At 41.7% G+C, this 27,415-nt stretch overlaps 1 protein-coding gene across 3 annotated transcripts; it reads right to left on the reverse strand.

The window, feature by feature from the left end:
• Positions 1-2,206: 2,206 nt before the first annotated feature.
• Positions 2,207-22,059, reverse strand: LOC103705787 (regulator of MON1-CCZ1 complex). Of its 3 annotated transcripts, XM_008789642.4 has the most exons (15): positions 21,926-22,059; positions 21,522-21,592; positions 19,396-19,497; positions 19,190-19,278; positions 18,824-19,108; positions 18,467-18,726; positions 8,421-8,574; positions 7,738-7,847; positions 7,544-7,631; positions 5,725-6,036; positions 5,574-5,648; positions 4,750-5,441; positions 4,393-4,501; positions 3,702-3,881; positions 2,207-2,582 (listed from the first exon to the last, which is right to left on the reverse strand). In XM_008789642.4, exons 5-15 carry the CDS (start codon positions 18,989-18,991, stop codon positions 2,421-2,423), a joined length of 2,310 nt encoding a protein of 769 aa, XP_008787864.2. In that variant the 5' UTR covers positions 18,992-19,108; positions 19,190-19,278; positions 19,396-19,497; positions 21,522-21,592; positions 21,926-22,059; the 3' UTR covers positions 2,207-2,420. The 3 variants fall into 3 exon arrangements, with proteins under 3 accessions (XP_008787864.2, XP_008787865.2, XP_017697949.2); XM_008789643.4 differs by lacking the exon at positions 21,522-21,592 and having other exon boundaries at positions 2,263-2,582; positions 21,926-22,053; XM_017842460.3 differs by lacking the exons at positions 19,396-19,497; positions 21,522-21,592; positions 21,926-22,059 and having other exon boundaries at positions 2,263-2,582; positions 19,190-19,296.
• Positions 22,060-27,415: the final 5,356 nt, after the last annotated feature.

The following is a 27,415-nucleotide window of genomic DNA, read 5'->3' on the forward strand; positions in this document are numbered from 1 at the left end:
TGATCGCAATGGATTGCTGCAATCTAAGCCTGTTCCTTTGTACGAAGAATAGGAGCAAATATGAAAATTTAAATGCAATCAAGATTATTTAAATGTAATAATTGTCTCGCCTGATGACATGCTCCAAATGCATGGATAAAAACTTCTAAGCGCATCCTCAAATCTAACAGATATTATTCTTTCGCTAATCAGCAGACGAGACATGTTAGGAACCAGAAATGGGATGCATCAGCATAAGCAATCATGACGCCATCCTCCCAAATGGAAGTAAAGGTGGTGCGATATTAACCAAAGGGGACGGGATAAAGGCATAAAGCTGGTGAGCTGGGAGAGATGACGGCGAGGTCGATGGCGCAGGTCCTCCCCGCACCCGCAGGCGTCGAGCACCGTGGCAGCCCTCCTGCGGAGGTAGTTCCCCCTACGACCCAAGAACCTATTTGCCGAAATGTCACCTTGGGGAGTTCCAAAGCATCGAGGTGCATTATGACCCCATTCACGGTTCACCCTGGATGTGTTTCCCTGGATGTGTCACCGATCAATGGCAGCCGTAAGTTTTTTTTTTTTTTTTTTTTGGTGATATATCAGCTGCTCACATTAATCTTGCATGAGCACAATCAGCTGAATCACTAGAGAGAAGACTACACAATGGCGGAGGAGCAAAAGCATGCGCAATCCAAAGGATCTCTCCAGAATGGTGCGCAGCAAAAGAAGTGACCCAATCAGTAGCACTGATCGCCTCACGAAATACATGCACAATCTGAAAAGGCACAACACTTTCTCAGCAGCCGCTGGATGTCCCGTAGTAGCGGATACTCAGCCTTCCACCCCGCTTCCAGGATGCGCTCAATCATCTCAGCTTAGTCTCTCTCAAGAATGATACGCGCGGCCTCGAGCACTCGTCTCGCGTAGGGGAGTTCTTCCCACGTGCGCAACCTTGAAAGATCGACACCCCCTCGCAACGATCAACCTGGAATCTTGGTCCCTAATCACAAATGACACTCTAGCTCTATCTCCATCGGTAGGCATGCTGCTGTCGGAATTCACCTTGAAATAGCTAGGGAGTGAGAGCCCCCAAAAAACAAGAACATATCTAGATGCTGTAATAGCAAAAAAAAGGTCTCAGATGTCCCTAACCATCCCAAATGAAACCGCCATGGTAGCCTTAGTAACCTCCATCGCCTGATGGAGAGCTCTCTCCACAACGGACCTCAGGAGTGCCCTCCTGTTCTCGAAGACTATCGTTTCTATCCAGCCAAATATGATAAGCTAAGTAGACGATGACAATATCCTACCCAGTGGTGCCTAAAGACCGTGTGGCAAACTTCACGAGCTGAATAAGATCTCCGGCTGACACAACGCACCCCAGTAAAGGGAACGAGGCCCTCCAGGCCCTTAGGCACTCAATCAAAGAATGGGTAGACGCACATCTCTTGTGGATAGGCCATAGCTTCGGCAAAGTAGCAATCGACAGAAAAAAAACCATCACACATCCGCGTGTTCATACGTGACCTACCATGACATAATTACTTGATGCGTGTCATAGAAACTGTGATGTTAAATCCACTGCACTAAGATTAGCCATTGAAGCATCAGCCCTGAATTGAAAATTGGTGATGCAGCAATCTGATGATATTTTGAGAACAACGACAGCTGCATGCACCCTACCTGTTCAGTTACAGGGTTATCTTATTCATGAGATCTGCCATCCAGACATGGGTTGCTTGGCAAAGGATGGGATCGGGAGAGCAGGGCGTAGGGCATCAGCCAAAGTTTTGGCCTCCCCGTTTCGGGATCGAACAACTGCAATCCACCTAAAAAAATTTATTTTCCGCTTAGAGGCTGTTCAAGAAATTCTCAACGGATGCAGCGGGATCAGCGGAGAAGAGAACAAAGACGGCGATTGCAGGCTCCCGCACTCTCTTCATCCATCAGGCAGGATTTTGCCGAACAACCTCTAAATTTGGGCCTGCGAGATGCATGAAACCTCTCGCACCATCCCACAAGTACAGCTTGCACCACAACAGTCCGCAACTCTTCAAAACAAAGCTATCCGCCAGTTATTCAGAGATCTCACATTAGCAGGGTTGTTTTCCAAGTTATTCCCATATCAACATATTATTTGCAAAATATTCCACCATATTATCGGCTCAATTGCGATTGTTACTTGCTGCAGCCTCTCCTAAACTTGTATGCCCTAAAGGTAGGGTTTATTATCGAAGAATATTTATTTATTTGGTTTCCACTCAACACTGCCAAATGCGCTTCCCAAAAGGTAAGCTTGAAATTACAAAGGTCCCAATAATATCCAATTACCTCATGAAACAGATTACTTAAGGGCCTTTCAGAAAATAATAGCACTGTTTCTAATCATTACATGATTCATAATAAACACAATCAACTCTTCTAAAAAACAAACAGAATCAACTCATATCTATCAGAATCTGGTGATACCTGTTGAAATCGGATGTGCTCTTGAAGCTAGGTGTAAAATCTGAGAAAAACCTAAGCACTGCTGCAAGATGTAGTGGATTGTTGTTGGCAATTGCTGCTTCAAGAAACAAGGATGGTCGCACTGTGACAACCTGCACGTGATGATATGTTAGAAACACACCTTGGTGAAGCCTCAGGATCATTTCCAACATACAGTGGGGGAACTGATAATGATGAATACAAGGTAAATGCTGATGAATTGGAAAATATGCTATTCAAAAGTGTTACATGGACAAATCTCTTTAAGGGAATTTTAAGTTTCAGAAACATTCAAGGACATGCTATCAAATCACACAGCACCAAAATTCCAAGAGACTGATTTAAAACAACCATTTGAGGCGAAATCTTCTGAACAATTGTGCATTTGTTGCATAATAGAGTGGAATTTTCCCTGCCAAAATATGTTAGAATTGATAAATAGTTTGATGTTTTGCATGCATTTTTTAAACTAAAACTTTTTCTAGACAGATGAGAAGTAATATTATTGAATAGAAGTGTCCATGTCGGGATTTTTGGGCCCACATGTCAAATAGTTGGACATGTAAGATATATGGCAAGACTAGAGTGGCATACCTAGGTGCCACAGAAATTTTACGCAAGTAACTGTTAGGGATGGTACAAGTATGTCCAATGAAAATATGAGGAAGTTTCGGTAAGGACAGGTGCTCAAATCTGCATTAAAAGGCCTATATAGGAGTGAAGGACCTAAGCTAACCTGGATGGAAGTTGTTAGAAAGGATCTACAAAAACTTGCAATAACACCCAAGGTATGCCTCACGATGGGAATGATGATTGGAAAATGAGAAAACAAAAGGCCAACCCCACATATTTAGGACAAGGCTGATGGTCGCTAGTATGGTAACAATCACTCATTAAATAGTTGGGATAAAATTGGTACATATCCCAGTGCCCATGACAGTAATCTGTTCTGTAACCACCAGTCTTTAAAGAGTTTAAATCAAATACTCTGAGCTGATCAAAACCTGTCAAGAGTATTTGAAAATGTAACAAGTTTGTGTATGCCTCTTATCTTTTTATTTCATGCATATTTCTCCTAGATTAATAAAGCGGAACACCGAGATGCAAGATGGAAATAAAAAGCAAAATACCATTATACTGACAAATACCTTTGCTTAATACCACTGTTACAATAGACTGGGTAAAACTAAAGGCCATTGAGATGAGAGCGATTTTAATATGGGGCGAAGTACCTTGTATTTTCTGGCGTAGCGTAGAGCTTCAAGGTAATATCCATCTTGCAATAGTTCGGTAACAAAATCATGATGCAGTGACAGCTCCCTCAGCATATCTAAACCTAGCGTTCGAATAGGTAAATTTTCACGACCCAACTCTAAGAGTTGAAAAGCAACGTCCTTGGAGGGCTCTAAGATCTGCATGAGAAGCACATATGAATAAGCAGATATTCTCCAGAAGAGTAATAATGATGTGTAGTTGGAAGATCTAGGCATCAGTGTTTTGCCGATCCAGAAAGTAAGGAAAATACATCTTTGATTTGATGATTATATACATAAACACTTACGTTTAAATCATAAACAAGAATGACTCAAATTTCAAAGAATGCTAATAACAAAAAATAGCAAATATTTTGCAGCACGGGTTCACATATGTAAACCAATGCTGAATGTCTTTTTTTTCGAACAATAAAATTTCAGAACTGCTTTGCATATGAAATGTAGAAGACAGCCATATATTGTTAAGATTTACAAAATATGAAAATTTGAGACAAAATTTCTCAACAGAAATCTACCAAATCTCATTTCAGAAAATTGTATAAATTTAAATACCAGCTATTGTAAAATGGCATTCTTACAACTCGAAAATAGAAGCCCTTACCAAGGCAATTGATGTTCAAGAAATCTGAAAATAACATCAATAAATCACCTTGTTTCTTATAAACAGTGCAAGTTCAGCATAACGATTGGTGCGGGCTAGCAGTTGGATCATCATCACAAAAAGATTAGGATGAACTTTGAGCCTTTCCTTTGAAACGCTGCAAGATGCAACAAATTAAAGATCTAGTTGGCTGCACCATATGTAACTCAAACCCAACTCATTCTAATAAAAGATCTTGTAGCAAAAAGAACAAGCATAAGTTTTAGAGTAGCTGGAAATCTTCATGGTGCTCGTTTTCTTGTTTATACATTCAATTTCTCTATATGCATTCAAATTACATTCTACTCTGTTATTTTTTTTTTCGAAAAAAAAATGCAATCAAAGCATGCCAAATGAATGGTTTACCTCCTTAAGAACTCTACCATAGTTGCAACCAAGTAGCCTGGATCACCTCCCATTTCATCTTCAACAAAAGCAAAGACGAAGTTGCACATTTCATCTGGTGAAATTGCTCCACTAGTTATTTGAGATCCCTGTTGATTAGAAACATAAGGATCAGACAGACTGCTGCATTGTTCAAGTCTTTCTGATTGTAATGGTGATTGTTCAAAATCAGCATCTGAATTCCGTTCACTAGTGCTTTTCCTCATCTCCTCTCTAGCAACTGAAGCATGTAAATCGCCTGATGAAGACTTAGCAAGAGACATGTTTCCGAAACTGGTCCCCACTGCTTCCATATTTGCATCACCCTCAGAATCAGAAAGTGAATGAAATGATGTTTGTTTAGGTTTAGATTGTGCTGTAGATTGTTGTTTTTCATTCTCCGCTCCAGATAAAGACTCTTCTCTGATGGATTTTCCACGATTCGCTATTCTAGTCGCAGGCTCTTCAGACGCCACCACAGAGTTGAATCCATGCTGGCTCCCTGAATGTTCAGTTTTTACTGGGCTTACCCTTTCTCCTCCCGTAAGAGCACTTCCCATTTTAACTAAGTGGGAATAAGAAGTGACAATTACATCTATTGCCCTTGCAATCATTGATATTGGTCTTCTTTCCAGGATAATTGTACGCAATATGGCCAGGCATAACTTCCTAATCTGCAAGGGGAAGCCAAATCGCATGGTATTAGTAACAGATGGTATAAGCAAATATAATTGCTTTGCATAATAACATAGCAGGTGAATTGCATTACCAGAATTGTGCTTAATGAGAACAGGGATGATTCTTACCATGCCTGGTTGGGACCTTCGGCGCTGCAAAAAGTCTAAAACTGAAGGAATATCTGAGCTACTAGCAGCAATTGCCTGGATGAAAGAATATCTTAATTAAGTACTTCTAACTTCAAAAAAAGGAATCATAATAATAACCAATAATACTTGCCTCTAGATCCAAACATATTTTCCACAACAGACCATTATCAACATCACAAATAAGGTCAGGGACAAGAAAAGTCCAACCGTCTCCATAGATCGTTCCCCCATATGAGGCGGTTAGATTATCCTCCACTTGCACTGTTTGCCTGCTACTGCTGGAAGTGGCCCTCAATAGGAGGGGAAGCGGAGCAGATATTGGTGCTAGGGAATCTAGAAATATGTCATAAAGTATGATAACTTTTGCATCCACTTGATGAACCAAAAGCACATTATCAACCACACTCACTGCAATTCTGCTTGAATAAATTGGTAGAGTCCCCTGAAATGACAGGTGCATGTATTATGTATAAGGTGAAAGACGTAATTATGAATGTCATCAATATAAACATTATCTGAAAGCTCTGTTTGAGCAATCAACAAAATGGTGACGATTACAATGATGGAATAAAACCATCAACCAAGACAGGACATCAATTTGAAGTTGCAACTACTGGAAATTTAAGAAAAGTATGTTTATATTACCATCACATACATGTCTATCACCTTACTGTTATGTAGTGAACCAGGAAGAAATTAACTTTACGTTATTATAAGCATCAAAAGCTGATCAACCGCAAGAGAAATTATAAGCATATACAGGGTGTTCATTTTTTTCTTCATCTTGTTGTCTGGATGACATGAGAGATACTGTAAAAGGTCATGATATGTGGAGATAGATAGAAATACAAGTTGACCTATAGCAACCAAAACTCCACAAGTCTTGCCAAACCAGAATGGACTCAAGGATGCTGTAGCTAAAATTTCTCTAATACAATAGACATATCAATTTGGTAAGTCATTATTCATCAGTGTCTGCTAAGTTAACCCTACGAATACCTTATTAATGCTTTCTCAAAGGCAGAAAAATCACATGCTGAATACTCTCCTCCCTCAAATTTTCCGTCAACTATTTGGGCAAGACATGGCCTCAACAATCCACCTTCCTAGCAGGCGAATTTACAAGTTCTTGGTTTCACATCCTAAAATATGGGGCCCAACTCCTTATCTTACAATTCATAATCTGCCTAATAAATTTCATTTTATAATACCATGCATCAACCTTGCTCGTACAAATTCAAGTCACAATATGTTCCCAAACTATTTGGCATGCTCCTCTGTTTTAAGTTTCATTAAATAGGCTAGTTAGTAGACAAACAAAACCAAATGTATGTGCTAATTTTACACTTCTAACAGTCTTCTATTTGTACACATTACCTTCAATTCTCAATTCCTGCTTGTCATGACTTTCATTATTTTCATTATATTACATGATATGTCGGCTCGCCTTTGGTCTTATTCCTCATATCTACTGCTGATGTGTACCTCTAGAGAATCCGTCAATTAAGATATCTTGAAGATATTGATCTCTCCTAAAATCTTTAACCAAAAAAAAACCAGCCTCGCAACTCAATGCATTGGTTTTACTTATTTTCCTACTCTCTTCCCAGTTATTTCTAATAGTTGAGATTGACCTACAGCACAGGTCACCATATATTGCTAACCTTACTAGGTCAGCTTTTGGTGTTCCTACTGGATCAGCCATGTTTTCCTAGAAGCAACTACTTTGTTCATTTGTTGCATCTCAGGCAAGTAATCAACCATCATATTTCCTTATAACTACAGAATCACTTGGTTACCATTGTTCATCCTTACCCAAACAGGTGGGAGAAATCAGTGAACCAGAAAATTAAAAAAAAAAAAAGAAGATATTTTACTTTTGTCAAACCTAATAAACATCTTATATTGTAGCTTACAATATGGCAATTGAATATTTTCATAAGTCATACCTGTTGAACAACTGCATCACGGTAGAACCTATACAAGTTAAGCAGCATGCCAGCCCTATCAAGTTGCAGGCAATATATCCTACCATAGCTGTAAATTTGATAGCATATACATCAGAACACTGTGAAAAACTATGCTATAAAGATTTCTCACAATTTCATGAACTTTAAGATTAATTTGTTCATAAAAGGCTTACATAGTAGCAATATGAATGTCATCTGCAGCGAGAACAGGTTTGCGGTTTGCCTCAGCTTTAGACATTGTCATCTCAAACTTAGGCAAGCGAATGATCCCTCCAGATGAAAACTAATGAAAAAAGAAAGGAAAGAAATTATTGACAGTAAGTAACAAAAGACAAAAAGAAAGCAATCAGTGTCAAACAGGAAAATTAAGAAAAAGGAGTACCTACATGATTGAGCAAAAAGGATCATTGATAAAAGATGGTCATATTATGAACTTTCAGTGACAGATCAAATGAAAATAAGACATGATAGAACTTATCGTAATTCTGGTTTCTATTTTTCCGACAGAATACCAGCTCCCACACCTATTGAAGAGAACGAGGACAAATACAGTAATACTAAAAGGATGTTTGAAAGCATCTCCTTGTGTAACCTTCAAGTTTTAAACTCAACTCATGTGAAATATAATGTAACTAGTTACCTTTTCAAAATACATAGGAATATAAGGTCCACCAGTCAAACAAAGCTGTTTAACTTTTAATATAGTTATGCCATATCTCATTTCTTATAATAGTTTAGCATGAGTGGGTAAACATAGCTATGCCACCAAAATTAGAACTTCAAAAGAAAATAACATTTATGTATAGAGATAACAACAGAGGGATAACTGCTTGCTCAAACCAATTTTGGCAGTTACCTGATATCCAGAGAAGATATTGCACTGCATTCCAGAAGCAAGAAGAACCAGCCGGCTTTCATGTGTGTATACGTACCAGCTAACATTAAATCTTTTTGCCTCCACCAAACGAAGGGTGTTTAACTCAGGTTCATAGGAAAGCAAGTCTATACCACTGCAATTGAATTTTATTTGAAGGAAATGAGGATCCGGAATGCTTTAATCAAATATAGATAACAAAAAATTCATAAAATCCAGAATTATGGAACTTCAAGATTTAACTACTTGCATTTACACTCAAAGCCTTCTAGAATACAAAATTAACAAGAAAGAGGGCTTTTAGAAAAACAGAGAAGCAAAAACTATCTCGATGAAGATTGGCAACCCTTCAAGCTATAAACTGCTTTTCTCTTTCAACTTAGCTAACTATGGATTCTCATTTAATATGACAAAGCTTTCTTTCTGATGAGCCTTTTTGGTGAAAACGGCAATTCATATAGCTCTAAATTGAGTACATCCAGCCATATCAAAATAAAGTAACGAGTACAACGTAGAGGGAATATCTCCTGACGAAGTCCAGATGACCTCTCCGGAGTGCCGAGCGGCAAAGGAGGCGACCCAGTCTGCTGCACTGTTCGCCTCCCGAAAAACATGTGAAGCCTGGAAGACTCTCGCCTCCCGAGCCAATCTCCGAATCTCACGGATGAGAGGATGATCATCTCCATATCTGTCCACTCCCCGAATCCACTCTATCACCACAGAGGAATCTCCCTCAAGGCAAATGTGCTCAGCACGTAGTACCCACCTCGCATAGGATATCCCCTCACAGGCAGCCCGTAGCTCCGCACCAACTACGGTAAATCCCGGCGCGCGGCGTCCACCAGCTGCTATCAAGTTGCCGAGATGGTCTCTGATAACAAAGCCAACTCCTCCTGACACCCCATCAGCCGACCTACTACCATCAAAATTCACTTTGAGATGACCAAGGGGTGGGGGTACCCAAGAGACTAGGGCGAACCTGGGCGCTGTGACAGCAGAAAGAGTACCCCAGGTGTCCCTGGCCATCTCAGAAGGAAAAATAACAGCAGCGGAAGAAACCTCCCTAGCAAGACGCATGGCTCTGTCCACCACCATCTGCGGGGGAAACCGCCTGCCCTCAAAAATGCCGGCATTCCTATCCAGCCAGATAGAATGAGCCAAATATGCCCCCTGGATCCCGGCCTCAACTGTGCTAGGCCGCCGTAAAGCCGCTCTCAACCAATGAATCAAGTCCTGTGTCGACTCGACTGAATGGGGTAACAGTGTGGGCGATCGACTCCAAATGCCCCTAGCTCTGGGGCACTGCAAAAGAACATGATCCATCGTCTCCTCAGTCTCCGTACACTCATGACAGCACTGAGTGATCCGCACCCCTCGCCGCGCCAGTAAGCTCCTGGTCGGTAGGCAGCCCCACGCTACCTTCCAGATGAAGAGCGCCACACGCGGGTGAATCCGCATCCTCCAGATCCAACCTCCCTCTATCTGTCGTACTGGCTCTCGGCTCAAAAAAGTATGGATATCCCTGGCTCGCACCTGCGATCGCCCTGTCGGCATCCAGACTAATCTGTCCGCCCCTCCCTGGGCAAAAATAGGTAGGGCCAGGATCCTCTCCGCCAACTGCTCCCCGAAAGCCTCCCTGATCAGCTCCATCCTCCAGTGGTCCCCCTCCGGCTCCATCAAGTCACTGACCCTGAGACCGGCTAACCTCGATGTGTCCACTGTAATCGGAAGTCTACTCATAGGCTGCTCCGTCACCCACCGGTCCTCCAACACATCAATAGATCGACCATCACCAATGGCCCATCTAATCGCCGGGAGCACCAACCCTGCTCTAGCACAAATCTCCCTCCATATCGGTGAGTGGCGTCGCCCCGACCGGGCACCCGGCACTGGATCGCCATACTTGGCCCTCATAAGTGAAGACCACATGCCATCAGGCTCCAACACCACTCTAGCAGCGTGTCGTGCAGCTAGAACCTCACGCCTCGCCATCAAGGACTGCACACCCAAGCCACCATATCTCGTCGGCTGACATACAACCTCCCAAGCCATAAGATGGATACCCCTTCTGCCTCCAGTCCTTCCCCAAATAAAATCCCTGAAGATCTGCTCAATATTCCTAACTGTAGCTGCCGGTATAAGAGAGTTAGATAATAAATAAATCGGGATCGAGGAAAGAACTGACCGTACCAATATAATCCTGCCCATCATGGAGAGAGAGTGTATCTGCCACCCCTCCAGCCTATGCCGGATGCTGATCTCAAGAGGGGTACAATCACTGCTGCGCAGACGCTGCCCAGAGATAGGGACTCCCAAATACCTTAACGTGCCCTCCTGCTCTCCCACCCCCAGAATCTCCAGTATAGCTGTCTTCACATCAGGTTTGGTCTTCGGGCTAAAACAAATTGCTGATTTAGATAAATTAACCCGTTGACCTGACATAGAGCAATAATCCCGCAAGATCGTCCAAATAATCCCTGCAGCCTGTCTAGTCGCACGGACTAGCAGAAGACAATCATCGGCAAATAGTAGATGGGATATCGGGGAGGCATCCGGCACAGGCCTATAAACCTCCAGCTCCTGGGTGGTCACTGCATGCCGCAAGGTCCTGGAAAGCGCATCTGCACATATAATAAACAGTAATGGGGAGAGAGGACAACCCTGACGCAGCCCACCAGAGGACACAAAGTACCGTGATGGCGTTCCATTTACCAAAATGGCAAAGGAAGGGCCTCTAATGCACCCCATGATCCATCTGATCCATGCCTCGGGAAATCCAAACCCCTGCAATGACTGCTGTACAAAATCCCACCTCATCCTATCATATGCCCTCTCCATGTCAAGCTTGACCCCCATCAGACTCCTCCTACTCGATGCCCTGCCAAGATCATACATGAACTCCTGGGCAATAAGAACATTATCTGTGATACTCCGTCCTCCCACAAAAGCCCCCTGCTCTGGACTGATCAATCTCGGAAGTATGATCCTCAATCTGACAGCTAGTAACTTCGCCGTCGCTTTGTACAAGGTAGTACATAGACTGATCGGGCGAAAGTGACTAGGCTCCGAAGCATCCAGACGCTTCGGTATCAGAGTGACAAGGGTCCTCTGCCAATCTGTAGACATCACTGCTGTGCTGAAAAACTGCTGTATGGCCGCCGTCACCCCCTGACCAACAATCATCCAGTACCTCCGGAAGAATAACGGTGGAAAGCCGTCCGGACCCGGCGCCTTGTCCCCCTCAAGGGACCACATCACCTCCCTGATCTCACTATCCAATACCGGCCTAGTCAGTGCGACCATATCCTCCTCTGCCACCCGTGCCACTGGCGATACGATACTCCCTGAGCTCCCAGTACCCATCTGCTCAGACCATCTGGCCCTGAAGAAACCCTCCAGCACCCTCCGGATCAAATCTGGATCCTCCACTAACTGTCCATCCTCGTCCCTGATCACCCTGATCCTGTTCCGATGCCTCCTGATAACTGTCGACTGGTGGAAAAACCTAGTATTCCGATCCCCCTCCTGGATCCACTGCACCCTCGATTTCTGTCTCCACAAGATCTCCTGCTGTCTCAGGAGAGAATCATGTAAGGATAGTAGAGATCTAAGCTCCCCCATCTCCTCCTCTGCCAAACTCCCTCCCAAGGCCTCCTGAGCCTGTAGTCTAGCAATGGCCTCCTCAGACTCCTCAATCCTCCTGAAGATATTCCCTACCTCCTCACGGTTCCACCTCCTCAACCTTCTTTTGGTCAGCTCCAACCGGCGAGACACACGATACATAGCATCCCCTCTCACCGGTACATCCCATGCCTCCCTCACAATCTCCCAGGACCGAGGATAACATGTCCAGAACTTCTCAAATCTAAAAGGGGAATGAAAAGGGACAGCTGTATCGGTACTAACCAGTAAGGGGCAGTGGTCGGACGCAATCCTCGGCAAGTGACGGACATGGTAGTCAGAAAAACACTGGGCCCACCCCGCTGTGGCGTAGACTCTGTCCAATCTCTCCCAAACCCGTGCCTGCCCCTGCTGATTATTACACCATGTGAATGTTGGTCCCGAGAAACCCAAGTCAATCAGTCCATTTGACGCTATAAAATCTTGGAACTCTCTGATTTCCCTCTTATAAGTGAAAGCCCTCCCCCCTCTTCTCCTGGGGATCCGTGATACAGTTGAAATCACCTGCCACCAACATGGGATAACCCTGCATAATAAGCTGCGACGCCTCCGCCCACAACCGCCTCCGCACTCTATAATCTGTACTGGCATACACAACTGCTAGGACCCACGGGCTCCGATTATCCTCTGATATCACTAAGATGACCTCCTGTTTACAAACATTGAAAACATCAATCTGGTGGTCACCCTGTGCCCAAGTCACTATAATACCTCCCGACAGTCCTTGAGATTCCACTGCATAAAAATCCCATGACCTCGGTATCGCCGCACGGGCCTTCTGAAGGCTTTGCCCGGAGAGCCGGGTCTCGAATAAAACACAAATTTCAGGTTTGTGCTGTTGCACCGACCTGCGGAAAGCCGGGGCAAAAGAGGGCTTACCTGCACCCCGACAATTCCAAAGGAGGGCTCTCATGGTGCACCTGATGCGTCGACACAGCCCCCCTCCCCCGGGCCGCTGCCGCTACAAGGATCCAACTCCATTTCCTTCCTACACAGCACTGCTCCTCGCTGCTCCAATTCACTGTGCATCACACCCTTAGCAGTGGCCAGCAGCTTCTGAACTGCCTGTTGGTGTGACCCCCTCAGCCCCTGTGCCATTTGGCTCTCAGATACCACCGACCTCATCTTGAGTTCTTCCCCATTCCCAGCACCGCAGTGCGCCTTCTCCTCCAATCCAGGGCCGCAGACCCCGCTTCCCACCAGGGCGTCACCGGAGAGGGAAAGGGAGCTCCCAGCACCCTTCTTCTCGCCTGGTTGGTGTACCAAGCGGCACGCATCATTCTCCACCCTTTCCACTGAAACCCCCATGGCCAAGGGTCGTACCACTCCGGAACGGGTGACCTCCTCGTGTTCAATGGCTTCCCCGACTCCTGCCTGAGACGACGGTCCAGCTGCCACTCCCGACGGTTCTCCGGTCACCGCCGCCAGCAATTCCGCCGCTACCGACGCCGCGCGGGCCAGCCCCTTCCGCAGAGGTATGTTTTCCCCCTGCCGTCGGCCCCCTCCGTCCTCCGCCTGCCTCATCGTAGCCATGTCCGCCGCCACAAGGGGTGGCGGCGAGCTCTTGCTCCGCCGACGGCCGCCTCCAGCCCCGCGGAACCCATCTCCCCGAGGGGGAAGATCCCGTCTCTGTGCTACACTCGGGCCGGTCCCAGGTGGCGTCCCAGTTGCCGGATTCGGCCCACGCGTTGGCAAGGCCTGGTGGACCTTAGACGGACTCCGAGCCCTTTTGAGCGGACTTGGGCCCGGCCCAGTCTTTCCCAGGTCCACCTGGCCCAGCAAGGGCGGCCGAGTCCCCCCACCGAGTCCCCTCACCGAGTCACCGCTAGGTTCACCCTGCTCACCTGGTTGACTCAGGCCTCCGTCCATCTCCACGGACGAGCCGCCTTGAGCTAGCTTCTCCGGCGACTTCCGTCTGGCCACCTTGGTTGGCTTTTGCCAACCTTCCAAGTCCTGCGGTGAAACGGGCAGCCGCGGCCCCCCATCTCCCTCACTCGGACTTACCGCAGACGGCGCCGGAGCCGAGCCCACACTGGTGCTAGCCCCTGTCTGCATCATCTTCCCTTTCCCCCCTTTCGGGGCTCCGATGCCCTCGTTCCAGCTCATAGAGAGCCAAGGGCCGTATAACAGAGGGTCTCCCGCTTCCCTTGACGTCTTCCCGGTCTCTGGACATCGAGCCTTACTCCCCGTTCCAGCCTCCATTCCGCCCGTCGCCGGGGAAGGGAACTCACAAGCCGCCTCCTCATGACCGATTCGGCCGCACCTGTAACAGTAGGCAGGTAAGTTCTCGTACACAAACTCCTGCCATATCGTCCTCTCTAATCCCTCCTTAGCTCCCTTCATGAATATTCCCGGCTTTAGAGGAGTTCTTATGTCAAGCTCCACTTTAATCCGAGCAAACCCCCTCTTCCTCCCTTGATCGGTGGCTGCGTCCAAGGCCAAAGGTCTTCCCGCCGTTGCTGCAATCTAGATCAATGTCTCCTTAGCCCAGAAATCCAACGGCAGCCGTGGGAGGCGGAGCCACACTACCACCCGTCCAGAACCACCGGAGCCGGGGATGAAGTTCGGCTTCCACCGCTCCATCGTGAGAAGCTGTCCGGCGACTAGACATGGCCCCCTCACCAGCATGGCCTCCCGATCCTCCTCACAGGCGAAGCGGACCGCCAGGACGTCGTCGGCCATTGTGACGACCTCGACGTTATAGTCCAAGTTCCTCATCCTTCTCAGCTCACGCCCGACCCACTCCGCCGGCACCTTCCGCCCCACACTCTGCATAAAAACAGAGGTACTCCTCCATTCCATCCTTGTCTTCTCTAGCCTCTCCTCCGGGATCTCCAGAACTTCCGTGAAACAGGTCTTCAGAGCTCCCAGCTCCCCCTCCGAGATCTGGTGGCGTGTCCATCGACCTTGGTTCGCCGGGCCCCTAGCCACCGCCGCCCATGATCCGCCCTTCGAGTCGACCCCCAGAGGCTGGCGCCCCAACCCCCCGGGCCTCCCCGTCTCCCTCTCCTTAGCCCTATTGTCGCCCATCAGAGCCACCCAACCCCTGTTTGAGGAAAACCCCCCAAGACCGCACGACTATTGACGCGGCTCTCTCTCACTCCTCTCTCTCACTCCTCTCTCTCAAACAACAAGTCCGCTCGGCCCCTCTGATGAGCCTAATTGCTGGGGACTGCCAGTTATTTTTACATTCGCATTTAAAGGCACAAAATATAAGAATGTGTTTGGAATAAAAAGAATATATGAATACATTCCAAAAGAATTGTACAAAGCATGGAATAAATGCTATGCATTCCAACAAGAAAATCATTGCTGGTTCCAAAAGCATTAAAATTACATATCTTAACAACTTGTCATGCCACTACTCATGCAATAGGTTATACCATTTCTCCCACAAGTTTTAAGTCAAGCACCATGCTATTATCTGCCCATCCAATAGGGTCATAAAAACTGCACCATAACATATTGACTGCTTGCATGTAGCGGCACAGTTACTTTCTTGAGCCAGCTAATAACAACTTTCATGTTTGAGCCTTGAGGAAAGGCAAGAAAAATAATTAGCTCAAAGACATTTGCCTCAAGATAGTTGTCTCAAAGTTATGATTTTGAAAGTGAAACATACATTTCATGGTAATATTTATGGCAGCCACATGATTTGTGTTTATCCTTTTTAATGACCAAGGACTGGAGTCTCCCGTACTGTGCCCATGTCAGCCAGGTGCAATGTGGTACACGTAGTAAGCCATTTTAACTTGACACTTGGCTCACACTAGCACTGGATAAGCAACAATTTCTTTCAAGCTCAAAACAAATTTAATTGTTGTAAGTTAACTATAGTAGTTCTTCTCAAAAAAAATAATGTAACTATAGTAGCGAACAGAAATGTTTTGAACAAGGAAACAGAGTATGTAACTAATCTATAGAATTCCAGCATCATAAATCACCCCAGATATAGGTGCTAATTTTTATTTTAACATGTTCATTGCATCGTTTAAATAAATGTAAATATAAACAGTGCCAACTACATTTGCATGATAACAACTCGATCAATTGCAATATTCATCACAAAAATTATATGGGACATCTAGTTACATTTACACTATGACAAGTGCATCTTCTGAAAGTATTGCTAGAACATCAGGATGGTGATATAACCATAGTACCATGGGCTAATATATATGAACTGTTTATTTATGTCCTTTGAACTGATATAGAATTATAATTTTGCATTGCTGCCAGGTTTTGTGTGTAGATTGGATATTTAGATCCTCGACAAAAGAGTGTATGCGCATACGTGTGCAGGATTGGGGTGAGGGAGGGTAAGAGAGTGTCTGGGATAATTGAGAATGTGTTTTAAAAAGATAAAACAGGTAATGGATGTAACATTATGGACATGCATTCTATACAAGTTATACATACGAGTGCATGCCAATATGCAGTTACATGGACAAGTACTAACATTATAGGCATACATAACCCATATATTATGACAGTTTATTCCTTCTTTAAAACTAAAAATATTAAAGATAACTTAAGATAAAGTTCCAAAAATCAACTATAAAGTTGTTCCTGTCGCTAGTCAATATGGGATGCAGCAAAGTGTGCGCCTAATCAAAATAGTGTACTGATAGGTAAAGCCTCTAAATGGGTCAGACTCGACTTGGATTCGTGCTGCATCCACATCTGAACTTGACAAGACAAAATCAAGTTCAGCCTCGGGTTCAGATCGATCAAAATGAGCAAGCTCCAAATTCAAATCCAAACATGATAGATAATTATATTCAACTTCAGATTCAAGTTTTTTGGGGTTCAATATAGCACGTGATTTTGCCTTACATTCCTTCATGCTATTATTTTTGCACTTTTGTTCTCCTTCTACCACTTACAAGAAAAAATATTTAACAAAGTCATGACTTGAAAAATATTAACCATAACAAGCATAATAATTAATGAGGAGTGAATGATAGGTTTTGAAAAAAAACAATCATTTTATGAATAGATTTAAGTTCCTATTATATTTGATTTGATTGAAATGGAACTGAGATCTAAGTGTTAGCTAGAATTTGGGAACTAAAACGGCAATAGACAAAAGATAAGGAGCACATGCAAGAGAAAATATAAATCCAAATATGGAGAAAAGGAATTAACGCCAGTCACACAGCTAGTCCTCTTTATAATCCTATATTTTTTTTATATTACACATATATATTATGCATATAGATTCGGGTTCTAGGGTTTTTGGATTAGAAATAGCTAGATCCAAGCTTGATCCAATAAGAATCAGACTCTATATAAACTTCAATCCAATAAGGTTATCAGAAATTTAAATTGGTTATGTACCCAATTATTAGAAAATAATCAGGTCGAACTATTGGGTTTTCAAATACCATTTACAGCCCTAAGTAAAGATTTAAGCAGAAAAATGGTGAAGACAGGAAAAAAAAAGTTAAAACATTCTTAAGCTAAGTATCGAACAGCATGGAGTCAAATCAGGGTTGTTTGGCTGGTTTGCCCAGAAATTGTCCCACGGGGGTGGCTGATGCCCATTCCTGCTATCTACCAGCAAAAAGTATGGGGCAGTATGCCCTAAGTTTGAATCCTTGATTTCAATTTTAATCAGTTGGTAAAATGATGTTCATGTTCTCAGAAAAGAATCTCAACTTACTGTCCAAAATACTCTCAACTCTAAAGTTTGACAGATATGGCCCTAGTCGAAAATATCGCTATTGATATCATCAAGAAACAGAACAAAAGGAACATTTTCATCCAGCAACAGGCATAGCTGGCTTAAATTACAAATGCTAAAATGAGCAGCATAACTTCAATGAATAAATTCAAAAACATATGCAATCATGATATATTACAGAATCTATGGAGAAAATAATAGGGGACGTCTTCTTTTAAGAATAAAAATAAAAATAACAAAGATCAGTACAGCATAATAATTAAACAGCATTTCATATTTCACTTGAAAAAGACAAACTTTTTATGGTAGTGCAACCACAAAGGCGAGCAAAACTTAAGTCAAGATAGTAATAATGACTGTACATCATAAAAGCATAACTGCCATAAGTTAATAGGAAAATCTACAAGTTGGTTCCATAAAAATTTAATTTTTATATGAATAGAAAAAATTGCCTGCCTGAGAATAAAATCAACATTGAAGTTAACTATAAGGTGGATTATAAAGAAATGCATGAAATATATATAGACATATGAATGACCGCCCTGAATAAAAATACAAGGTTCATAGTCAATATAACTTCAAACACAAAGTTTCAATGTCATTTACTTTCATGGAAGTTTGACCCACCACTTTTCACACACCATTAATCCGGGGAACATACCTTGTCTTTATGAATATGGCATCACAATATGGGCAGTCTGTCCAGCAAAAGCCAAGTATGCTTTCAGAATCTTGCCTGCATCTTCTACTAAAGGTCTCGCCAGTTTCCCTATTTTTGAATTGAATCTCATGATTCGATCGCTGGATCCCTATGACCTTTTTATCCAAAGAATATCGAATAGATAAAACAGGCCCTTCACTGATTGAATCAGAATTTGGTGGATCAAGCTGAGTAGATGGACCAATGTTCCATGATAAAACCTGCAATGAGAGACCCCTCCAGGCAATTGATTCCAGCTCAAACCAGAAAATATATCCAAGGAGCCTCCAAAAAAAAAAACTATATGACTCAAACTACCTGATCACATGTTGGGGCGAGAATTAACTTATTCCCATCATCATAATAGAGTCCTTGTGTTTCAGGAATGCTGCATCGTAGGGGTGGATGCTGAATATAAACATGAGAGAGAGCCCCTGAACCAGGCAAACCCGCCCGAGGTTGATCACTAGATATTTTCCCTAACATGTCCTTTTTAACCTGATCTATAGCTCCAGTTATGCAACTTCGCTGTCTAGCATACACGTCCTCAGTAACCAACTTTAGAGAAAAAACCGCATCCAACAGTAGCACAAGAAAAGAAAACTGCACATGAATAAATAATTAAGATATGTGAACCTTCATTACCTTGGACCAGATATACTATAGCATGCATTTTTTCCAAACCTGATGCGGATTCCAGATCTCCTAGTTTGATGATAGAACTCAGCACAATTTGCCACAGTCGTTTGCAAATCTTACACCTTGTTTCTAATCTTTAGGAGCAAAAGAGATAGTTCTTGTTACTAGAATAATGATCAAACAAAAAAAGATAAGAGCATCATCATCTGGGAAATATTATAAATGCTTGCAGACGTATGAACTAAGAGTACCGTGTTCTGCATGCATGATTTTAGTGCCAGAAATTCCTTTAGACACATGTCATGTTCAATCTCTGGGGCCTTTTGTGCGATGCAGCTCCCATATTCTTTTGCCTGGAGAGGTATGAAATATAAGGAGAAAAAAAAAAATGAGAACAAAAAATTAGCTCAATATCTTTCCAATTTCCATGCTAAGGCTAATATTATTGTACAAACAGGTTTTATACTCCTTCACTTAGACTTAACCATCAACATTGTTTTGAAAGAGAATGCAGATAAGCATAAAGATATCCCATATAAGTTTTAGCTATGTATGATGACACTCTTAATGTTCTTTAATTTAAGAAGACTCTTCTCAATTTGGATTTTCAAACTGGGCAATATGTCTCTTCTCAAATAAGCTTTCGTGAATTTGTTAAACATTCAAAACATGAGCAGATTTCAATTGAGTGGATAAAGCAGCCTTCCTACTGTCATACCAGAACATGCTACCTGTATTTCCTTTTCTTTCAGTTGATTGTTTACATCACTAGAGTCAGTAGAGAGATCAATGATGTAATGTCATATATACAAAAAATACAATATTAAAACTATGATTGTTTGCGATCCTCCTCTCAGCTACCTGTACTGGATGACTTTTGCAAATTTCTGTTTCAGTTTCATTTCAAATTTTTATGGTCACTGTATCCCTTCTTTCTTTGATGCTTGATAAATAGGAAGAGACTAGAAAAACATAATAAACACATCAGAGTAAGGTAATAAAAACTTGAAGCAAAAGAAAATTATTTTGTCTAGCCACAGAAACAACTGATAGCAGCAAATTTAACCAGATATTGTCAAGAAACCCAAGACCAAGGTGGCAAAGCATCATATAGAACTACAAAAAAAAGGTGGCAAGGCAAACAATAAGTTCCTAATGATCCTTCACACTGAATTAGACATCCTTCTCATTATGTGCCTGTTTTAAGCAATCTTGTCAATCCAATAAATGAGATGAGAATATGGTCATATCTGTCGCACGCATAAGATTTCATAGTTTGCTTTTTTAAGGTATATTTCTGAGTCCAAATGATATCAAAATTTTCATTAGAGCGCCTCACCAGATTTAGGATCTTGCTCTCAACCATGACTGCATTTAGATGCTTCTAAGGAAGTCTTTAACCAAGAATTTGTGTTCCTTTCCATGTACAGTCAAACCAACTTACTAATGATTGTTTTTTACATTTTCATACTACATGCATCGCACTCTCTAGAATACAGTAACCAGATAACTATATCCTAGATACTTTAGAATATTTAGGATTTTTTTATATGGATCTTAGTTGCTTCCATTTCCTGAAATTTATTTATAAAAGCCACCTTACTCATTCCAGTGCCTAAATCTACACCTGCACCTGCTTCATTTTAGGCTACTTTGGTCAAACTTCGGCTCTCATGGAATTATACCTAAGATAAAACCATTAATCACTATGCATATGACAAAAGTGTTATGGTAGGTGATGCTAAAAGCAAATTTGAACCACTGACATGCAATGGGTTATAGTGACATCATTGACATGAGCAATCAGGCTATGGCCCTTGAAAGATCAAATATGCAACAATTCTAAAATAGAGAGGAAAAGAATCAATTTTAAAAAGGAGAAAAATTACAGATTATTTAGGAAGAATAAAAGTTCCATTAGGCCTACGTAGATAACAGCAACATAAGCAAGCGGATTGCGAGAAAGCTCTATGGCTATCAATAAGCCATTAATCAAAGTCAAGGAATATTAAATCAAACAAATATTCCCTCAATTGTGAGCTCCAAAAAAGCTAACAAGCATATGCAAATAAATTGTGCAGTTATTCAGTAAAAAAACATATTTTAGTTTGTGGGCATGGATTTATGCTCCACAAAGTAAACATGCTCTTTCCAAATAGAATATCATCAGCCCACAAATGAACATGAATACACCTAGAAATCTTTCTTGACAGGAAAAAAAAAAAAAAATATATATATATATATATATATATATATATATATATCCAAGACCCAATTCAAAGATTATCAGTCCACAGAGCACATCCACTAAAGAAAACCACCCAATTATGATCACTTATTATTTGAAGAAAATAGATAAAGATCAGTGAGCGCAGACCTGCGAAGTACAATTCACCAATACACGCTTCAAAAAAGAAGCATTCTTTCTCTCTTTCATTTAAAGAATCGCTGAAAAAGAAAAAAAACACATGATATTCTCTACGAAATTCATAGATAGATGTACCCATCAAATAAAACAACAAAAAGGAACTCATTCCTCCTGCAAAATTGTAGCTAGGGCTATAACCAAACGATTCCATCCCAATTCTGATTTCATTCTCAAGCGCATTCAGAAATAGGGTTTCGATCAGATGATATGTAATCAAAAAGAACAACTATTCTATGAATCTTGCAGCAAGTTGGAGAAAATGCGGAAACGAGGAAAAGATTAGGGTTTCCGTAACAATTTACCTTAAAAATGGTAAAAAACGAGGAATATAGGGATCAAGAAACAGAGCTCACCTTTGGATCGCTTGAAGTTGGAGAAAATTAGCCATTTCTGCCCGGATTTGTTTCCATTATATATAAGCATGGAAGCCTCTGCAACGAGGGGACGCGGAACGAGAGCTTAACCTACCGGTCCAGGGAGTGGAATGGGAAAGGCAGAAAACTAATTAAGCTAATGTCGGCAATGCGCTTGCCGATATTAACACTATCATTTTCCTAAAACCCCTAGAAGGATGAAAATACTACGTATAGGTCTTTTATTTAAATTTCCACTACTTCGACCGTAGGGATGGCAAAAATTGAACCAACCGGAAACTCAATCCAACTTGACCCTATTTAGGCCAGGTTTGGGTCAACAAAATTTTTAATTAGGGTCACGTATGAGTCAAAAATTTTAACCCAAATCTTATATGGGCTGGATATGAATGAAAACTTTAACCTAACTTACACCACGACTCATGAGAGTAAAATTCTATTCAAGTAGAAATGGTTGAGATCGAGTATAGTTATTATCTTGAATAAAAGCTTGAGTTGTTGATCTTTTTTAAATTAGTTGAGCCTCATGCATGGCTTCGTCTTTTGTTTCTACATGCTCGGGAGAAGCCTGAAGTTGATATGCCTGAATGCTGTCCCAGAGGCTTAATGTGGCTTTTTTAATTTTTTGGAAGAGAAAATTTTCTGGCGTTGTTGAGAGATTAATTTGATATAGCCTAGCTTTAAAGCTCCACTAAATTACAGGAGGTTGCAAGTTGGAGAATCCAGATAGATTCATTTGAGTGTGGTTTGTGTGGCATCACATATAGATGGAGTGGAAGACCGTCAATCATCTATACTGTCTTCGCCTGCATGACGGAGGGGGCTAATCTATTAAAATTATCGTGCAAACATAGTTGGAGGTCATGTGTCCATTTTGATTATCATATCATGTAATTTTAGTCTTCGAAATTAGTTATGGCGGACAAAGACTCACATAAGTGGAGAGATCTAGATAGAGTACACAAAGAGTCATGGAAAGTTTTTTTTTTCAGATAGACATAAAAATAGGGCTAAAAATGGGCTTGGGTCAGCCTGAGACCCATCAGGTCGGGCTTTAGGCTTAAACTAGATTTAAGGTTAAATGTAGTGCCCATTCTCATATATGTTATTAGCCTAGGCCTGAATTCATGTTCGAATTCCAACTCGAAGCAATTTGGTTTTTTATGTTATTATTTAGAGAAAATAATGAGAAAGTAAATGATAAATTGAAATGGGTTTAGCTGAGAATAATATATCATGTATCATTTATTTGTGTTATAGGAGAGATCTCAATTTTTAGCTTGCTCATTTATTTGTGAAGCAATATTATGAAATATTAAGCTTCAATTGAGTTCGGCCCGGACTTATTTTTGGCCCAAACAGATAATTTTAGCCTGCCCAATCGGGTTTGGATTGGGCCTGTGCCTTGACCCAGGTCAGTCTCGGATCAAGTTTATTCAAAAAATTTTGAGCCTAAGCTTGGCCAGAAGCCCCCCAAAAAAAATAGGCTAGGTTTGGGTAGAGGTTTGCTCCAGCCCGGTCCACTTCCAACCCTACATGAAAACTCTAGAAAACTCATTATAAATGAGTGAAAATCATGCAAGTCATTCTAAAAAGGTCTATATATAACTGTGGGGGCTTCACTTTTTGGAAGCCGGTCAGTATATGCTGTATTAAGTATTGCCAAATTTGTCCCATTGTAATCTATATCTATTTATTGAATTTAAATGCTTCCACAAATTAAATTTCATTTTATGTATCGTTGTCAGGCACTCTTCATGGTTCTACTGCATATAAGACATTGGCCTCTTTCACATATCAGTTAATAAACTTTGCTTTCTTCTCTCTCTCGCTCGCTCTCTCTGTCACACACACACACACACACACACACAACTTTCAAGGTAAGTTGGCTTAGAAATACAGTTTCAAAGCCACAGAGCTGCAAATATCCCAATAACGAAGTTAAGGGGAGCCTAATTGCTTAGCCAACCAAAATCCCAATATCTCTGAAAAGTAGCACCTAACCTTTCCTTTACAAACCCAAATGCAGTCATCATGACCCCAAAGCATAATTAAACAAGAATCACCGAATAGTCCGAAGGTTCATAGCCCAAATTATTGGGACATAATTGATCTAGTAACACAATTCATGGGCCCATGGTCCCAAAAAACAAACTAAATGATGTTTCCTGTGGTACTCCAATTTCCACAGTGGTGCATTTGGCTTTTGCTAGCTGTCTAAAGCCAGGTAAACTATTGATGGCTAGTGACATGCTTAAACTCTCCACCTTCAATGAACCCTTTTACTGCTGGCCCTTTCATGACCGTGATCAGGATGTTGTCAGGGGCATCTTGGTGGTCCAGCAGAATGCTTGCAGTCCTTGCTGCAATGCTACCAGATTCAAATTTATTTAAACTTCATAGAGCTTGCAAAAAGATTGAGGAGGTTGACAAAATAGAGTCCAAAGCAATGATGTGATCTTGCGAGATTATATTGCCCCATTTCTAAGCCAAAGGCAATAGAATCCTAAGTGTTTGCCAATGCTCACAGGCCATTGCTGCTCATAATGGTGAGAAGATGAGACTGAGCATTTCTTCATGAATTAAAGCTGCAGCATTCTGCTATGGAACTGGAGCTGTTTACTGTACTCATAAGTGCTAATTTGGATAATTGCGCGCGTCGGTTGTGAAATAATTTAGAGAACTTGCATGAGACTTGCAGAGATATGATAGGACATTTTTTAGTTTGTATGATCTCAACAAGAAGTAGATTCTTGGAGTTTTCCCATCCCTTTTATTTCCATATTTTGATTGTTTGAGTAACCAAAGCAAACTATTGACCCCAGTGTTGACTAATTGCTTTGGAAACACATTCATCAGCTTAGGCATCATGAGTTTCCTCTCACTCTTTTTCCTCAAGGGTATGGAAAGCTGGGAAAGTCTCTTGGTAGTTGTACCAAAGATACTTGGCTAAATTCCATGCATCTTCATTAGGATTTGTGGGTTAAAATGTTAAAAAAAAGGGTAAAACATCACAAGTGTTTCTTCTTTTTTTTTAATTCAACTGAAATCTCGAATGTTCGAATAGGCAAGTTGGCTTCATCCGCCCATGAATGAGAATTAAAATTTTATGATGGAAGATTAAGACTAGCACCTACTTATATGGTAATAATATCCATCTTTTGTTGTCTAGCTCAATGATCTAACCTAGGGCACTAGGGTATCCTCAAATGTGGCTGTCATAGGATCATTGTGTCATCATTGTATCCTATCATGGCATTGGTTTCTCATGTCACTAAGCAGTGATGCAGTTCTACCTGAACCATCAGAGGTGACCCACAAAGGGATCCCCTTGCTTCCGTTTGAAGTAGTGTAATAACTAAATACTTGCAGGGATGAAAAGGGAAGGGTGGAACGGTCTTAAAAAAGAATGATGAGTGAGGTTCAACATCAACCACAAGTGTAAAGTTTTATTGTGAAGCTGAAATATGATTTTTGATTCCCAAGTGGTTTCACAACCTTAGTTTTGCTATATTAATATGGAATAACAAGGGCTGCTTTGGCTCATATACCAAAACATGGAGATCATGCTATGGGGATTCTTTATAAGATTTCCACAACTAGGCATGCAAGGGGTTGTACTTATATTGTTTTTTGCTTCATATCTATGGCATCTTTCTTGGAAACTCCAATGGTTCTCCAACAACTATAGTGAAGGCCCCTACTCGCCAGTGCAAGAAAAGGTAGAAAACTAGTTGTGAGGACACAGTACTACTGCTATGCCACACACACACACACAGAGAGAGAGAGAGAGAGAGAGAGAGAGAGAGTAGGAAAATTTTTGTTTTGGACCACTTCTAATGATGCCAAAGGGTGGATGTAGTAGGGAAGCGACATGGTCTACCAAGAGCATGGGCCTTTCTTTCTTAGTAGGGCCTACTTCTATAGCTATCAAAGAATAGTCTCAAGAGCTGTGAAGTCCCATGCGGGCATGTATTTAGTCTCACATCTAGGTAGATCTTGGATACTTATATAAGATCAAGGAACTCAAATAATATTTTTCGGCTAACCAATTTAGGTGAGGACCTAGGTTGTGACGAGAGCATTTAGAGATGTGTTTTCTGAGTCATGGAAGTTACTAAGAAGGTACTAACCATGTGGGCTGGTGGCCTATCACAATAAGGTCTTTGGGTTACCATTGCTATGATCATTTAATCACAAGTCACCTCGTAGCACAAGAGTACAGTTTGAAACTTGTCAGATTAATATAGAACCCCTGAGTATGTGTTTTTCCTACCATCTCCCCCTGGGAAAGAATACAGTGCCAGGGCTTAATGGTACCAAAAGTGTCCAAATAATGCTACTCCTTTCAGCATGATGCATCATGTCGGACTTTGATGATAAAAGAAAGGGGGACCATATGTTTGGGGTTGAATTATTGTTGGAACGTTATTCATGGGAATCTCTACTAGCTTTCACCTACCAAACTCTGAAGCTTCAGAAATTCATCGCCTAACTTTGATGTCGATGTCATGAGACGTGGGAAGGACGAGTATCTTTCGATTCTTAGCCCGGTACATGTCGATGTCGCAATGTGTCGAATATCTTATGCTTTCTTCCTCTTAGTAAGCAGTAGAATTAGTAGAATGAAATGGACATCTGGTAGTGAATGATTCACCCAAAGTGCATTTTGTTCAGCAAGCAAATATAGACAATTACAATAGTCTTTGCTGACCGACCGCCTCTAATGGTGGAGCCACAAGATGGGGGACGGTGCTATCCAACCAATTCTTTACTTCAAAAATATCACAATGACAAGCAGTAATCATGATTAAAAATGAATGAAGTTTTATCCAAAAAAAAGGTTAGTGAATGAAATTTACACCACAAGATTTATACAGAAGGACAAGATTTAAATTGTGAAGTATTATATTTCAACAAAAAAATCATAAAGTATGCCACATTTTTAGTTGGATTTATATCACATAAAGTACTCGAGTTATATCATGTATATGGGGACATATTGTGATTTTGGAAGTGGGACTAATATCAGAATCAGAGAGCAGATTTAATCTATTGATGGATGTCCAGATACAGTCTGATGGCAGAGCTCAATTTCTTTCATGACTTGTCATCTTAGCAGTTCCCTTGGCTTCTTTAACTGGCACAGGAGTGTTCAGATCTATCAAAAACAAACTTTACTATGGATAATTCATTACAATTAATTGATAAAAGAGGGACTGCAACAAATTAGTCAGGATTGCTAATGACTGGATATACATGTTTCCATGAAGCCTTAATGAATTCCAACTGAGAATACAACTGATTGACCTCATCATTGCTGTTATTACAACATATCATGCCTGTAATTTTAGTTTGGGCTTAGAAGCATGTAAATGCAACAATAATCCATACTCCTGGAACGAACTCGTACCTATGCAGTACTATATGTTAAGTTTAAATCCAGAGAAATCCAACGTACATATTTCT

This window comes from Phoenix dactylifera, chromosome 15, assembly GCF_009389715.1.
Source record: "Phoenix dactylifera cultivar Barhee BC4 chromosome 15, palm_55x_up_171113_PBpolish2nd_filt_p, whole genome shotgun sequence".
Classification (NCBI taxonomy): Eukaryota; Viridiplantae; Streptophyta; class Magnoliopsida; order Arecales; family Arecaceae; genus Phoenix; species Phoenix dactylifera.